The sequence below is a fragment of the Protopterus annectens genome, chromosome 14.part0 (assembly GCF_019279795.1).
Source record: "Protopterus annectens isolate FY-2018-M chromosome 14.part0, PAN1.0, whole genome shotgun sequence".
NCBI lineage: Eukaryota > Metazoa > Chordata > Ceratodontiformes > Protopteridae > Protopterus > Protopterus annectens.
Window position 1 is genome coordinate 163,275,076 of NC_056748.1, and position 16,534 is coordinate 163,291,609.

Here is a 16,534-nt window from a genome sequence, read left to right on the forward strand (position 1 = left end):
GGATGCATGTCTCTCTAATCTACCATTCTCATCTTCCATCGGCAGAATCAGTGTTGAGGGCCTTGGGTTCAATGGTGGCGACCATAACGCTTCTCCTGTGTGCCCGGTTACATATGAGAATTCTACAGTGGACACTAGCTCTACAATTGTCCCTGTTGGAACTTCCATTGTCGTATCCAGTACAACTCAGTTGAGTCTGTCGGTCATCCTTCATATGGCGGATGTGTTTTCCGGACATTTTGGAGGGATGACCCTTCGTTCCAGCCACTGCCCAAGCCGCAGTGACCATGGACGCCTTCCAACTCTGGTGGGGGAGCATTGTTCAGGCAGGACAGTCCAAGGCCTGTGGTCCCCTGTAGAGACCAGCTTGCACATAAACTTTCTGGAGATGAGGGCAGTCCTTTTAGCGTTGCAGGCCCTTCATGCCATTCTTCCTCTAGGAACCATTGCAATTCAGTCAAACAGCATGTCAGTGGTCTAGTATATCAACAAACAGGTTGGGACCAGGTCTTGCCCCCTTTGTTGCGAGGCCATGAGAGTGTGGGAATGGGCAATTTCCACCAGTCATTTTCTCATCGTAATGCACATTCCGGGATGGTCCAGCATTCTAGCAGACAGGTTAAGTCGGACTATTCTGATGCCTTACGAGTGGTCTCTGAATCTTTCAGGAGCAGAGCAGATCTTCCTGGAGTAGGGTCAGCCTTGCTGCGATCTCTTCACATCTCCTTCCAATGTGAAGTGCAGCGAGTTTTTCACTCAACCCCCTGCCGGGGGAGCCCCCCCCCCCAGAGATGCTCTAGTCCATGCTTGGCCTCCCTGTCTTCTGTATGCATACCCTCCAGTACCTCTTATTCCGCGGTTTCTACAGAAAGCTCGTCAACTGTTGAGCAAAGTGATCCTCATTGCCCTGTTTTGGCCTCACCGGTTTTGGTTTCCCTTTCTTTGGTCTCACCCTCTGGCTCTGCCTTGGATCCTATTCAGGATCTGATTTCACACCCATCGAGGGTTCCTCATCCGAACCTGGACAGTTTGAAGTTTACAGTTTGGCTGCTCCAGTTCCCATGATCGCTAGGACGCCTGGATTATCCTCTTCAGTTAGGTCTGTTTCGGTGGCTACTCATAAGTCTTCTACCAGGAAGGTTTATCCCAGTAAATGAAAAAGTTTTTCTTTTTGGGCCTCTCAAAGGAGTTTAGACCCCTTTACGGCTCCTATTTCTGCCATTCTTGATTTTCTAGCTGATATTTTTCAACTTGGAGCTAGTTCTTCTACTGTCAAGGTTCAATTGGCTGCCATTTCTCATTTTCATGTCGGTGAGAATTCTGCCTCTCTAGCCTCCTCCAGGCTGTGTAAAGCATTTATCAAAGAGACTTTTCTGTTACGCCCCCCTGTCAGGGATCCTGTTCCTCCATGATACCTCAAGACCTTCAAGCTCTGGTCACTCCGCCTTTTGAACCCGCTGCAACCACAGATCTAAAATTCTTATCTTGGAAAACAGCATTTCTGGTGGCTATTATCTCTGCAAAAAGGGTTTCAAAACTGCAGGCCTTGTCTGTCAAAGTTCCTTATATGATTTTCCACAAAGATAGGGTTTCCCTTCGGACTAATCCATCCTTTCTTCCCAAGGTGGCATCACCAGTTAATATCAATCAAACCATCAATTTCCCAGTTTTCTTTCCTAATTTTGCTAACAAGATGGAACACAAACTCCACCTGCTGGATGTTCATAGACAATTACGATTCTATTTACACAGGACAAAAAATTTCCGTAAATCCGATCGTTTGTATCCTTCTGTAAACCCTTTTTGGGGAAACCTATCTCCAAGGTCACTATTGCTAGATGGATCTCTTCATGCATCCTTCAGGTATATAAGGACAGAGGCATGTCTCCTCCAGGTCAGGTGAAAGCTCATTCCACTAGGTCCATGGCTACATCTGCGGCCTTTTGGTCTAGTGTCTTTGGATGATATTTGTTCTGCAGCTACTTGGTCCTCATCTGAGACATTTATTTCTCATTACAAGTTGGATTTGACTTCCAGAAGGATAGCATCCTTTGGTTCCACAGTGCTCCAGAATATCCTTCCATGAGGGCCACTCAGGAGGTTAGTAGCTGGGGACTCTGTCCCACAGGTTGAACACCAAATGAAGTAAACTACTTCAGATAAAGAAGTTATGTACTCACCATAACGTTCCATCTGAGTAGTTCTACTTTATTTGTCTTCAACCGTCCCTCCCTCCTTCCCCCGGACCTTGTCATGTGAACAGCCTACGGGCTTCAGTTATAGGTCACAAGTATTTTTTCAGGTCGGGTTATCAGTATAAGGATCAGCAAACTCGATCTGGGAGTTGGAAGGTAGTGGAAGTGTATTATGGGTAAGGGGAGGAGCTTGTAGCTCGGAGCAGATGCTAGTAAGATTGCCTGCTCGGATCCTGTATCCCACAGGTTGAAGACAAATGAAGTAGAACTACTCAGATGGAACGTTATGGAGAGTACATAATTTTTTTTCTATTAATTTACTCCTCCCCTTTTCTGAAGTTTCCACTTCCAATTCATTTATCTGTGTTACTACATTCACTACTTGTAGTGCATTTGGTTTAGGCTTTGATTTCCATTTTCTAGAGATTTATTTTTTTTTTTTGGCAGCTATCAGAATTAAACCCAGCAAGGCCTTACCATGTGTAGGCAATTCCAATTCTGTATCATTTTAGTTAAACCAGTTTGCTCACCCAGTATTTCTGACAGAGTAGTCTGCACGGAATTTTTAAAGCATGCCTTCAGAAGTGGAGGGGAGTATATGATGGTGCTTTTTCTGATAAACAGAAAACTTGGGATGGTACTTGGTTTGACCATGTCATATTCATTAAAGGCTCTGCAGACACAGATTAATCTCTTTACTAGCATTCAAAGTAACTGCTCCAGTTTAATGTTAAAAAAGGGATAAAAATCAGTTTGTAGTTTCTGGACTGATTTTATTTTGCTGTCTGAAGGCAAAAGGATTGTTATAGTTTTGCTTTTAGTGATAGGGAAGAAAACTTACTGGCCTTAGTTACTGTAGAGTTGTCTGTTCAATTCTTCTCCATAAAATATAGCGGCATATTTAAGTGCTTAACTGTCTGAGAATGTTTGGGATGAGCTGTGTGTTGCAGTTCATTTCCATAAAATATAATGTTATATTTAAGTGCCTAACTGTCAGGGAATTCTAGGGACTTCGTCAAATAAGACAGTTCATCACAGAATATGTGCCTTCTTGTTTCAACTAGTGATTTAATAGGATTTCATCTACCCCTTATTAAACACACCAGTTTTTAATAGAAAATTGCTAAGAAATGTTGGTTGCTGTCATTTGTTGTACCTGTGACATAACTGTGCTGAGAAGCTAACAGGATTTACATTTTAAATGCAGAATCATACAGAGTTACATTTTACGAGAGGAATCTGGCACTCTTACATCAGAAGCCTCTGATTTTACCAAGGCTCATTTGAGCAGACGCAGAGGAATCATGGCATCCCTTTATACATCACATCCAGCAGACAGTGGACTTTCTTTAGAGTTATCTTTAGAGATAAACAGAAAATTGCAGGCTGTCTTAGAAGATACGCTGCTTAAGAATATAACACTGAAGGTAAGCCATTCTTTGTTCATTGTGTGGCAGAGGAAGACAGTTGGGCAGCCTTCTGCATGACTGACTTTCTCTGCATTTCATTTTTGTTAGTTTGAGGTAGATGAGGTTTTGGTTTTATATTTCTGTTTTGTTTGTGCTGACATAGAAGTAAAGTGTTTTGTATGACACGTAAAACCAGTCAGTAGTCCAGGTTCCCCTACTCATGGAATGTTCCTGACAAGTATGTTAATGTGACCATTAATATCTGGAAATGTGTCCTCATTATGACCAAAATTCTGTTATGCCAATAGGAGTGATATGTTAGCTTTCATAATTATTTTTTTAATGCATACACCCTTTCTGTGCCTTAGTATTATTTGTGACTGTGTTATAGATCTGAATATTTGAATATTGTTAACATGTCCTTTTTGTTTGGCTTGAAGAAATAGGTTGAAGTTAAAGGTACAGTTTCTGGGTAGTTACACTACTGAAGTTAGCTGTAGATGAACTTGTCCGTAAAACAGCACCTGTGGTCAGACATCATCATCATCAACAACCCCTTTTCCCATTTTCTACATGGGGTCGGGGTGTTTTGTCAACTGCCACCTTCCTACCTTTTTCAACACTCATGCCTGACTGTTACAGGTCTTGTCTCACACAGTCCATCCACCTCTTTGCTGGATGCCCTTGTTTCCTCTTGAGTTTTGCCTGTCTGTCCTAAGTCATTTTCACAACATTGTCTTCTGCATTTTTGCACATATGCTCAAACCACCATAATCTGTTCTCTTTGACATTTTCTGCAGCTGGAGCTACTTTGGCTTCTGCTCTTATGTCCTCATTTCTTTGATTGTCCCACAGTGTACATCCTACCATGCATCTCAGGCACTTCATCTTCATCACCTCTAGCTTCTTCAACTGATTCCTTTACTGCCCAGACTTCTGTACCATACAGTAGTACTTAGTGGTCCGCACCACTGTTTTTTATACCTTTCTTTTCAGCTTCTTTGGCATTCTTATCTCATATACTAGCCCTGACACACTGTGCCAGTTGGCTGCATCCCCTCTAATTCCAGCTTTTACTTCCTCATTCAGACTGGCCTTCTCCTCAACCACCCGAACCAGATGCTTGAAGCTGCTGTCCTATTCCACTGTTTTCTTTTCTATGTCAATTCTTAGCTTCTTTTGATTTCTCCTATTCACTGTCATTACAGCTGTCTTATCTGTAATCAGTTTCTTCCTATACACCTTCAGTTTTGCATTTCATTCCCCTGTCCTTTGCTGGAGTTCTTGCTTAGTCTACCTGTAATGCCACATAATTTTTTCTGATCTGTACCGAATATAAATCAATGTTGCTTAGAGCTTAAGTTGTTACTATGCAGATTTTTAGGGGTTAAGTAGTAAAGCAGTATTAGTAATTATGTAAAAATTTCTAGTTTATTAGTTTTAACATTGAATGAAACATTTTCCTTGGGATTTTATTAGTTATCTTAGTTATCTATTTGGAAGGCAAAAAGCTGTCAAATGGCAGCAGTACCTCTGCTCCTGTCTTTCAGTTACGTTAGGTGTCCCTTGGGGCTCTATACAAGAACTCCTTTTTAATATTTTTATAAACAAAGCTTCACACTGCTGTACACCAAGCAAATACAGTACAATACACAGATGATTCGACCTTAATATGTGCATCCCCCCACAACATTCAGACTACACAAAATCAGTCAAATTTCTTTCTCTTCATTTGAAACCTGATCCTTAATCCCAATAAAACAAAACTGATGCTCTTCACCCAAAACATTATCTCCATCAAAAAGACTTTCTTGGTTACATCTGCAAATAATACTAAACTTGAGGTACCACAGACTAAATTGCTGGGCAATGTCATAGATAAAAAATTTAAATGTGCTGAACATAGTCTTTAAACAATTAAAAAGATCCACCAGACACTTGGCTCCCTTTACAGGGCAGCACGGTACCTTACAGACCTAGCAAGAAAAACCCTGGCCTTATCCTATTCGCTTTCATCCTTCTTGTATTCCTCACCTGTCCTTACAAACCTAAGCGCTACACTAAGGTACAAACTAGCCACCTGTCCCTCTTATATGTCTCACCTGTCCTTACAAACCTAAGCTCTACACTAAGATACAAACTAGGCTCCTCTTCCTCTTATATGCCTCACCTGTCCTTACAAACCTAAGCCTACACTAAGGTACAAACTAGCCTCCTGATGTTCTTCGTGTTTCACTGTTGCAGTCATTACATTTGGGTAATCTGCTGGCAGGTTGCCCTCAGTCAGCCTGATTAACAAAGTTTTGGGTCCTGCGTCGGTTGCTGTCCCTTCTTCCATGACGTCAGGTCGTTAAGGGTATAAAACATGCAGCCGATGCCATTACATCAGTCTTTCTTGCCACGCGGTGCCCGAAGCAGATCGCAAGTGCCAGTCGGCCGACTCCTGAAATTTTCGTTTTCGAGTTTCAGATCCAAAGTCTTCAACTAAAAAACAAAGTACCCCATTGGGGAAACTTTTTCTTGCTCCTTACCGATGTCAGTAAAAGTTAATAATTGCATTACTTGTGGGAAGCAAATACCTCAAAGGGCTTTTCATTTGTACTGTATTCCTTGCTTGGGCCATGACCACAACTTACCTTGCTGTCGGTTTTGTGCTTTATTTATTCAACGCATTATCAAACATCGGTACATTTTTGCTTCTAAATATTTTGGCTCACGCTTTAATTATCCAGAAATGTCGTCGGTTAGCAATCCGACTACCAGAATACCTAAAAAAACGCAAAGAAAAAGACAAAGACAGGCCGTTGAGGTCCAAAACTGCCAACGACGCTTCTTCTAAGCCAGTCACCAGTTCGCCAGTACTCAGTGAGGTGCTTTTGCAGCCCCTGATACCCGCTACTTCTGATTCGCAGGCCTCTATTGAGACCCATTCGGAGTCCGGTATGCTGCAAGATGCTTCAATTATGGAACCCGCAGATGGCTCTACCTTGGATGGGTCCAGAGCCAGTGTGCAGGCACCGGCTTCTGAGGGTGTTTTCAGGCCTACAGATTTGTATATTAGACCGATGCCATCTTCAAAACTAATTACAAAATCTCGACCTATGCCTAAAAAAATGATGCCTGGGCCACATGTACAGGCTCCTATGCCTAAAAGACAAATGATCAAAATGGCTGAAGATTTAATTACTCTGATCAGGGGTAGCCAACCCCCCCCCCCCCTTCTAAGAGGCCTAGGCAAGACACTGATTATGAATCTTCTGAACAGGATTCTATTTCTTCTGACTCTTCTAAAGAACAGGAATTGTCTATACCTACTTATGAGGACTCTGATGCAGAAGATTCCATTCCTTCTGCTTCTCCTCCTGAGGATTTTTCTTTTGGAGAAACTTTACATACCTTAAGGGAACATTTCCACTGGGAAAGTCAGGATTTCTCTGAATCTAAAAAGAGGCTTGGGGATTTTTTTTCTTCTTCCTTAGCATAGGCCTTTGGCTATACCTCCTGTTCCAGACATTGTTGATGATGTTTTTTCAGAATCTAGTATGACTCCTGATTCTCTGCCTCTGGCTCCTTTGTAAGCCAGACAGATACTACAGGGTTCCTGACTCCCACAAATTATTTTTCAAAAATCGTGTTGCAGATCCTGAAACCATTTCTCAGGGTCCCAAGGGCATTAAGGCTTCTACAGCTAAAAATCCTACCCCTTCTGATAGAGATTCCAGGGAGCTGGATAGATGGGATAAAAAGGTTTACACTTCTGCAGCCTTGGCAATCAGGGCTTTAAACTGTCAATTTCATATGCTAAAATATCAACAGCATATCATGGGACTGCTTAAACAGAAAATGATGTTAATTTCTGACTGTGTGGAAAACAAGAGATTTACAGGATTTATTGCATTCAGCTGAACAAGTTGGAAAACATACTTTCCAATGTGGTTTTGATTCTTTGGAGGCCTCTTGCAGGGCTGCTGTAACTGGGTCTGTGCTAAGAAGTAATGCTTGGTTAAAAGAGCAAAATCTCCCTGATCATGTTAAAGCAAAATTGTTGCTCCTTTACAACAGGACCGTCTCTTTGGTAATAAGGCTGAGGAAGTTTTTAAAAAGATGGAAGATAAAGCTAAATCAATGAAAACTGTGAAAGATTTCTTACAAGTGCAGCCTCCAAGATTTAGTAGGCACTGGCCTACTAAGAACTGGTCCTTTCCAGTCCCTTCGAGAGCCACTCAAGACAAACCCGGACATTCCAAAATTCAAGATGCTGACTCTTCACCAGTTACTTCCTATGCTAGGCAAAGATGTTTGGTTGGCAACTCTAGATTTAAAAGAGGCTTACCTGCATATCCCAATTGGGGAATCTTGCAGAAGATACCTCTGCTTCAAAGCAGGCTACTTGCATTACCAGTTCTCTGCACTGCCCTTTGGCTTATCTACTGTGCCCAGGGTCTTTAAGAAGTGCCTGGCTCCAGTAATTGCATTTTGCAGGCAAAGAAATATTCAGATATATCCATGCCAGGATGATTGTCTAATTCAGGCAGAAAACAAGGACACTCTACTAAACCATCTGGCGTTTGTAAAAAGGGTTCTAACTTGTCTAGGGTACACTATAAACGAAAATAAATCACAACTGGTACCCTCTCAAAAAATTACATTCCTGGGTGCAAGCTTGAATACAGCTGCCCAGATGGCTTTCCTTACGCCAGAGAAGCAAATTCATTTAGTGACTTACTTCAAACAGGTGGCCACAAAATCCCTGCTTTCTGCAAGGCAAATACTGCAAGCCTTGGGGTTCATGGCCTTACTGCATTCTTCTTATTCCATATGCAAGATTGCATATGAGGAAACTTCAGTGGTACTTAAAAAGTCTATGGAGTCAGCATTATCACAGCCTGGAAACAATGATTCCTATCATACCTTGCCTGCAACTAGAGTTCCTATGGTGGGCAGAGGCCTGCCACCAAAACAAGGGACTGCCATTCACACCACCCCCTGCCGCCCAAACCCTAACTACAGACGCATCAGACTATGCTTGGGGTTCACATCTGGCAGGGAAGTGCATTCAGGGCAAATGGAGCCCAAATCAAATGCACCTTTATATCAATCAAAAAGAAATGCTAGCTGTACAGAATGCACTGACAGCCTTCAAGGACTACCTTCATCTAGGACAATTAATGATAAAGACAGACAACACCACAGTTATGTGGTACATAAACAAGCAGGGGGGTACACACTCCTAACCCCTTTGCAGACTAGCCATGGCATTGTGGAACACAGCCTTGACCTATCAAGTACAACTACAAGCTCAATTCCTGCCAGGAAAGATGAATACCCTGGCAGACGAACTAAGCAGAAATCTCCTGGACCCACATGAATGGAAACTGGAACCACGGATTTTCAACATGTTGACACACAAATGGGGGAGCCCAGACATAGATCTTTTTGCCTCACCCCAGAACCATCAGTTGGACAAATTTTGCACAAGAACTCATCACAAAAAAGCCTGGAAAGTGGATGTTCTATCCTTCAGCTGGAAAAAACTATCAGTCTATGCCTTTCCCCCTCTGCCTCTGCTGTCCAAAGCTCAACTAAAAGTCAAACAGGACAAACCAAAAATGATTTTGATTGCTCCAGACTGGCCTCGCCAACACTGGTACCCACTCCTGCGCAATGTGTCACACCTTCCATCGTGGCCCCTGCCTCAGGCACCTTACTTACTGTCTCAGCAGAACAACCAAATTCTGCACACTCAGCTCCAAACTTTGAATCTTGCAGCGTGGCTAATCACCTAAATTCACCCTTAGCATCCCTCAGCAAACCTGTGATGGATGTCATTTTGGAGGCGAGAAGGCCTAGTACTAGAAAATCTTATGCTGATAAATGGAAAAGATTCTGTGCCTGGAATCAGTCTCAAGGGATAAGCACAGCAGTGCCCAACATTCCTCAGATTTTACAATACTTAACTGAGATGCTTCACAAGGGCCTGTCTTTTTCTTCCATAAAAATCCATGCCTCAGCCATTTCAGCTCATTACAACACAGAACCTCCCCTTTTCTCTCATCCTCTGCTAAAGCAGTATCTCAGAGGGGCCAAAAACTTAAAACCACCCAGGAGAGCTCCAACCCCTGCCTGGGACCTCAATTTTGTATTGGAAAAGCTCAGTCTCACTCCTTTCGAGCCAGCTGCTACTGCAGACTTAAAATTTCTCTCCTGGAAAACAGCTTTCCTTTTAGCGATCACTTCAGCTAGAAGGATTTCCGAATTACAGGCTCTTATGGCAGTGGAGCCTTTCATCATCTTTCATGCGGACAGGGTATCTCTCAGGACCAATCCATCCTTCATTCCTAAGGTGGTATCCAGTGTGGCTCTTAATCAGACCATTAATTTGCCAACTTACTTTCCCAATCCACAGAACAAGGGGGAGTGGATCTGCATTCATTGCATGTACACAGACAACGTAGATTTTACTTAAGCAGAACAAAATCTCAAAGAAAATCTGAACTACTGGTGGCATTTGCTGCAGGGGCAGAGGGAAAGGCTATTTCAAAGCAAACCATTTCCAAATGGATAAGCCATTGTATTCGTTTCTGCTATATGCACCATGGGAAAACTATCCCCCAGGAGATCAGATCCCATTCCATCAGGGCTGCATCTACTTCTGCAGCCTTTCTCAGAGGTGTTCCTACCAGGGACATTCTAGAAGCTGCTACCTGGAGCTCAGTTCATACGTTCACCAAACATTACCATTTACCACTTTTCTCTAAATCCAGAGCTGGCTTTGCCACTGCTGTCCTGCAGGGCCTTATAACTGGTCCTAATGCTGTATAATTCCCTCCACCCAACCATTGCTATGGGAATTTACCCAAATGTAATGACTGCAAGAGTAAAACACGAAGAACATAGTACAGTTGTGTACACTTACCATGAATGTAGATGTTCGAGTGTATTCACTGTTGCAGTCCTGGTTACCCTCCGTCCAGCCCCCTATTTTCCTTTGGCTATATTTCACTATGCTTAAAAGCCCTTTTGGTGTATTTGCTTCTAGGATTGGAGGTATATTTTTTGTGTTTTTAATTTTATTTGCTCCCCATTTGGGGGGGGCACCTGACATTGGGGCAAGAAAAACTGATGGCGTTGGCTGCATGTTTTATACCCCTGACGACCTGACGTCATGGAAGAAGGGACAGCAACTGACGCAGGACCCAAGACTTTGTTAATCAGGCCAACTGAGGGCAATCTGCCAGCAGATTACCCAAATGTAATTACTGCAACAGTGAATACACTCGAACATCTACATTTATGGTAAGTGTACACAACTATACTTTCCTCTTATATGCCTCACTTATCCTTACAAACCTAAGCTCTACACTAAGATACAAACTAGCCTCCTGTTACAGCAAAATAGCTAAATTTGCTACCAACACTGCACACCGAGCTCACCACCGCCAAGCCTTAAAGCAGCTAAACTGGCTAGAGCTTTACAACTACGTAACATACTCTCAGCTAGTTATGGCATACAAACTGATATATTATCGTGAACAATGTCCTGCATTAAAAAGTATATTATTGCCCTACACCCCCACAAGGGACCTCTGTTCTGGTGATAAATTTCTACTCAACGCTACTAAGGCAAATAATTAACTGGGGGATTTTCTATACTCTTGTAACATCTGCACACTATGGAATACCATCCCTGTACACGTAAAAATGACTAACAAACTCCCAAGCTATAAAAGCCAACTCAAACAGTACTTTACCCAATCCTGGTCATGCTTATTGGATGTTTATCATCAGGTTGAGATCTCTACTGAAAGCACAAACTTCTTACTGGTTATCACAAACTTTTTGCCCTCCTTTACTTGAATCGTTAAATCCCTAACAACTTTCCTTCCTGCACTTGAATCAATGCATCCCTTTTCACCCCCTCTTAAACAACACTTCTCATCTTTCTCTTTTTCTAACTGCCATCATCCATCTCTGTACCCCTCTCATGCATCCCCTGTATACCTTGGTTATAAATATTCGAGATACACCAATTTGGAACAGGTAGCTTAAATAGAAATAACCCTATGCCATGCTCCCACAGTCATATGTTATTACCACTATCTGCGTATGCACTACTATCTCCCCTCCAACATAATTTTATAACTTACTTTATTATGTTTGTTTAACTCCTTGCAAACCATGCTTTACTGAAACATAAGAACACTAAACTTCTTTACACCAATGTTTTCCATTCTGTAGTATCAATCTATTTACTTCCTGCAAGATTTTACAGCTACAAGACTTGTATAGGCATAAATTGTGGATGTAAATACTTTACTGTATATACCTGTCTTGTAGAATCATAGGAAGTTGCTAGGTTAATGTCCCTAGGGCCCTTACAAGCCTAGCCAAGTTCTTACTCTTATTTCCATGATCAGCACCTCTTGCCCCTGCCTAAGAGGGACAGAGGTGGAACCCCTGGGGTGACTTTAAAGTCACCCATACAGTCGTCATACCTCCCAACCGTACCGAATAACTCATTTTTACAGAGTTTTGGGGTCCAAATAATGGGGTACCACGATTCCCAAGTGGTACCCCTTCATTTCTGAGTTTTTCTCAGTGCTTTTTTATTTATTTATTTTTTTTTTTGCTTTTTGAGCTAACGTCATCACGTACGTGACGATGTCAGCTCTGTAGGGGGTACCAGCCTGTCGGAATTGAGCTCAGTGGCTCACGTGCACACTATGGATGTGTGTACGTATTCCGGCTGTTCAAATGAAGAGCGGGAATCATTTTGTATCTTTTGACTGCACTTGCGAGCCGTTAGACTACTGCATTACTTCCCACTTCACTTACGGATTTATTCTGGCTGGCTTATTATCTTGCAGTGAACAGAAAGGACTGCTGCATTACTTCCAGATTCTGGCTGCATTTATATTACCATGAACAAAAAGGATTGCTGCATTTATCTTGCGAGATTAACGGGTAAGATTCTGATTCCGAACTCGGGTTTAGTTTTTTTGGCTAGCTATTGAGTTTCTGCTTACTATTTCAGAAGGGTGTGTGTGTGACGAACAGGGTCTGCACAGAAAGGACTGCTACATTTATCTTATGAGATGAACGGGTAGGATTCTGAACTCGGGTTTAGTTTTTCTGGCTAGCTATTGAGTTTTTGCTTATTATTTCAGAAGGAAAAGGGTGTGTGCGACGAACGGGGTCTGCACAGAAGGGATTGCTGCATTTATTTTGCGAGACAAACAGGTAGGATTCTGCACTTAGGTTTAGTTTTTCTGGCTAGCTATTAAGTTTCTGCTTACTATTTCAATAGGAGAAGTGTGTGTGTGTGTGACAAACGGGGTCTGCACAAAAAGGATTGCTGCATTTATCTTGAGAGATGAATGGGTAGGATTCTGCACTCAGGTTTAGTTTTTCTGGCTAGCTGTGTGTGTGTGTGTGTGAATTTATGCCTCATATTTTGTATCTGTTCCTCATAATATCTGTGGTTTGCAGGATGTTATGGCAAATCACTGAAGGGTGACTTCACTAAATAATGACAGGCATTTGAATTTCAGACTTCACATTCTTCAGAAAGTAAATGGTAACACAAAACCTTTTATTCTAGCAATTTTCTAAGTTTATAAGATCGGTATTTGAAATTTCTCCCTATTTTGGGGCCACTTTTCTAAGTTTTTAAGAAATTTGGCCCTATTTTGGGGCTGTATTCCCCCATTATTGGCTTTGCCCATGTTTTTTGTGCTATGACGTTGAGAGTTATGGTGAGACGTGAGAACTGAATTCTGTATTACCCCATTATTTTATTTGTCCAGGTTTTTTTTTGCTAAGAGATTGAGAGTTATGGTGAGACGTAAGAACTGAATTCACTAAATGATAGCCATTTAAGTTTCAGTCTTCCTATCTTGCAGGACACTGCAGATTTGGCATAGTGGTATATTGCTCTGACTGTTGTACACAGGGTCCGGGGTTCAAGACTTGGCAATGAAATACATGGTGGTAACACATTTTATTCTAGCAACTTTCCAAAATTATACAAGCAGTGTTTAAAATGTGTCCCTGGTTTTTGCCCCCCCCCCAAAACTGAAATTGAAAATAAGTGCGAGAAGCTGTGCAAGATGCCTCTGGCTTGCACTACTGTCATTGATATATGGATTCACTTCAGAAGCTCGAAATACTGAAATCTCGAATTTCAGTATCTCGAGCCTCAAGAAGCCGAATCCACATAACGAAAACTGAAAACCGCGAAATTCAAAACCTAGAATACCGAAAGTTTTGAATTTCGCAGTACTACTACACACACGCACACCATTCTCCACACAAACACACACAATCTATCTACTACATGAAAGTACCCAATCCCCCCCTACTTAAATATTCTCACTCCGAGATTGCACTACATACAAACACACACAAAACACCACCACACAAGCTACAGTCTCCTCGCACACACACCTCCGGTATTCAAGGTTTTGAATTTCGCACTTCTGAACTTTCGCTGTTCTGTGGATTTGGCTTCTTGGTCTCGAAGTACTGAAATTCAAAATTTCAGTATTTCGAGCTTCTGAAGGGAACCCATATATGTGTGTGTGTGTGTGTGTGTGTGTGTGTGTATATATATATATATATATATATATATATATATATATATATATATATATATATATGGGTTCACTACATAATCTCGAAAGTTTGAAATACCGAATTTCAAAATCTCGTGACTATATAGCCAAAGCCCTAAATGCCGAAAGTCCAGAAGCTCGAAATTCGAAATCCCAAATGTACAACACAGGTACACATGCACACAGCTTCTCCCCACAATCAAACATGTCATCCTACACTACAGTTAAGCAGGGAGGCAAGCACCCCTGCACCTCCCTACTTAAATATACTAACTCCGAGATCGCACAGACAGACACACAAGGGAAACTGACACCCACACATCACAGTCACAACACACACTAAAGCCCCTAACCAACACACTTCACATAGATACTTACCTGAATTCCACCTATCCATCCACAAACCGCAACACCAGAAGCGCTACTTCAGTATCTCCGTACATCGGGATTTTTGAATTTCACGTTTCTGGTCTTTCGGTATTTAGGGCTTTCGGCTATATAGTCTAGAGATTTTGAAATTCGGTATTACAAAATTTCGAGATTATGTAGTGGACCCATGTATCAAAGAACATATGTATGTTTCTTGTTTTGTATCCAAGGAGCCAGTGGTATGAAAACAGCCCAAAGATAATCTTTATCCACCACTGGCCAGATGCAGTTTCTTTAGATGTGGTGTGGGTTTCAATGAATGTGAGTTTTAAGGGCAGAGAAGTGTTAATGCCAAGTCTATTTTCAATGTGAGATAGTATTGCTTTTTTAGCAGATGTTGATTAATGTTTGTGCATTGTGCTATAAAATGTAAAAATAAAATCCAAATTATTGTACAAGTAAAGCAGTAGTGTTTATGGTAAATGGGGTGAAATAGCCAGGTAATGGGACATTGGAATGGCTGCAGTGCAGGGGAACTCTGGTGTCATATTTTGGTTGTCTTTTCTTAAGTTTGCGTTTGAAAGCTGGTATTCCACAATTCCATTGGAGTGGGTGGGGTTACTTAATATGTATGCAAATTTTATGTTAATCAGCATACAGATTTGTGCCTATTTTTCATGGGCTTTGTCCAGATTGTTGATGTTTCCAGGCTGAGAGATTTGCCAGTCATCCAGATTGCATTTGAAGAGGGCCAGTGACGTGCTCTGTTTGACATGAAGTGGGAGTCTGTTCCAAAGGTGTGGTAACCTCTGAGAGACAAATCTGTCCTTCCATTAGGTTTTATTAATGTCATATACCAGGTTAAGGTCTTCAGAGCGAGTACCCTGTGTACATTTTGACATGTGGATATGCAGCATTTCCAATAAAACAAGGTCAGAGATTGCCTTGTATGCAAAACAGAGATCACCTCTGAGTAGTCTGTATGATGCAGAATAAAGTGAAAGTGATTTCAGACAGTCCCCATAGGACAGATGCTAAAGACCTTGAATTTTCCCTGTGAGGATCCTTTGTGGCTTCTCCATTTGCTGCAGGTGGTTGGAAAGGTACATACCAAAAGGGGCGTTGTACTCCGTTATTGGTCTGATGAGGAAAGAGTACAGGGAGGTTATAACTTTTTTTTTCTGGAAGCAATGCACTTATGAGATAAGCAATATAGAATGTCCTCCTTACCACTGTGGAGACATGGTGGTCAAAGGTAAGGTTGTGGTGTGCCCAGGTCACTCACCACTGAGTGCATAGTTAAGGTGTTACTATTGATGTGGTAGTTAGCAAGAACTTACCGAAAGGAATGATGATACATTTTTTGCATTGAGTTTAAGGTTGTGACTTTGGCACCAGTCATATGTTTGTGTGAGACCCTCTTGTAGGATGTTGACATCATTTGGAGAGTCCATGACCGCTCCCATTTTGCAGTCATCAGCAAACTTTGTCAGCCACAGACCTTTAGATTGATTGTACTTCATTGAAATAGATTCCAAACAGTAGAGATCCCCGGACTGATCCCTGTTGAACACCACTGGTTACAGCTCTGCTGCTGGAGGTGGATTCCTGTATTTTGACTGTACAAGTGAGCCAGTTGGAAACACGTCTAATGATGTAAGGGTTGATGCCTAATTGGGTGAGTTTGTCAATGATGCCTGAGTTGGGGGGTGGTGTCAAATGCCTTGGCTAAGTCCAGGTAGGCTGCATGCATAGATTTCCCCTTGTCCAGGACCTTGGTGACTGTCTCAAAGAAGTCTACCAGGTTTAACAGGCATGATCTCCCTTTGACATATCCAAACTGAGTAGGGTCAAGTGTTTGGAGATTACCTATATCTTTGTTGATAAGGTCCATGATGATTCACTCCATGGACTTGCAGATAAGGCTAGTCAGGCTATATGATTTTTT

General features: G+C 41.9%; 1 protein-coding gene across 1 annotated transcript in view; it reads left to right on the top strand.

Annotated features, from left to right (window-relative positions):
* CCDC186 (coiled-coil domain containing 186) overlaps positions 1-16,534 on the top strand; it is a 1,483,461-nt gene that overhangs the window by 1,394,874 nt on the left and 72,053 nt on the right. The window contains exon 16 of the mRNA XM_044055936.1: positions 3,403-3,622. Within this exon, the coding sequence (XP_043911871.1) occupies positions 3,403-3,622 (220 nt within the window). The remainder of the gene's footprint in view (positions 1-3,402; positions 3,623-16,534) is intronic.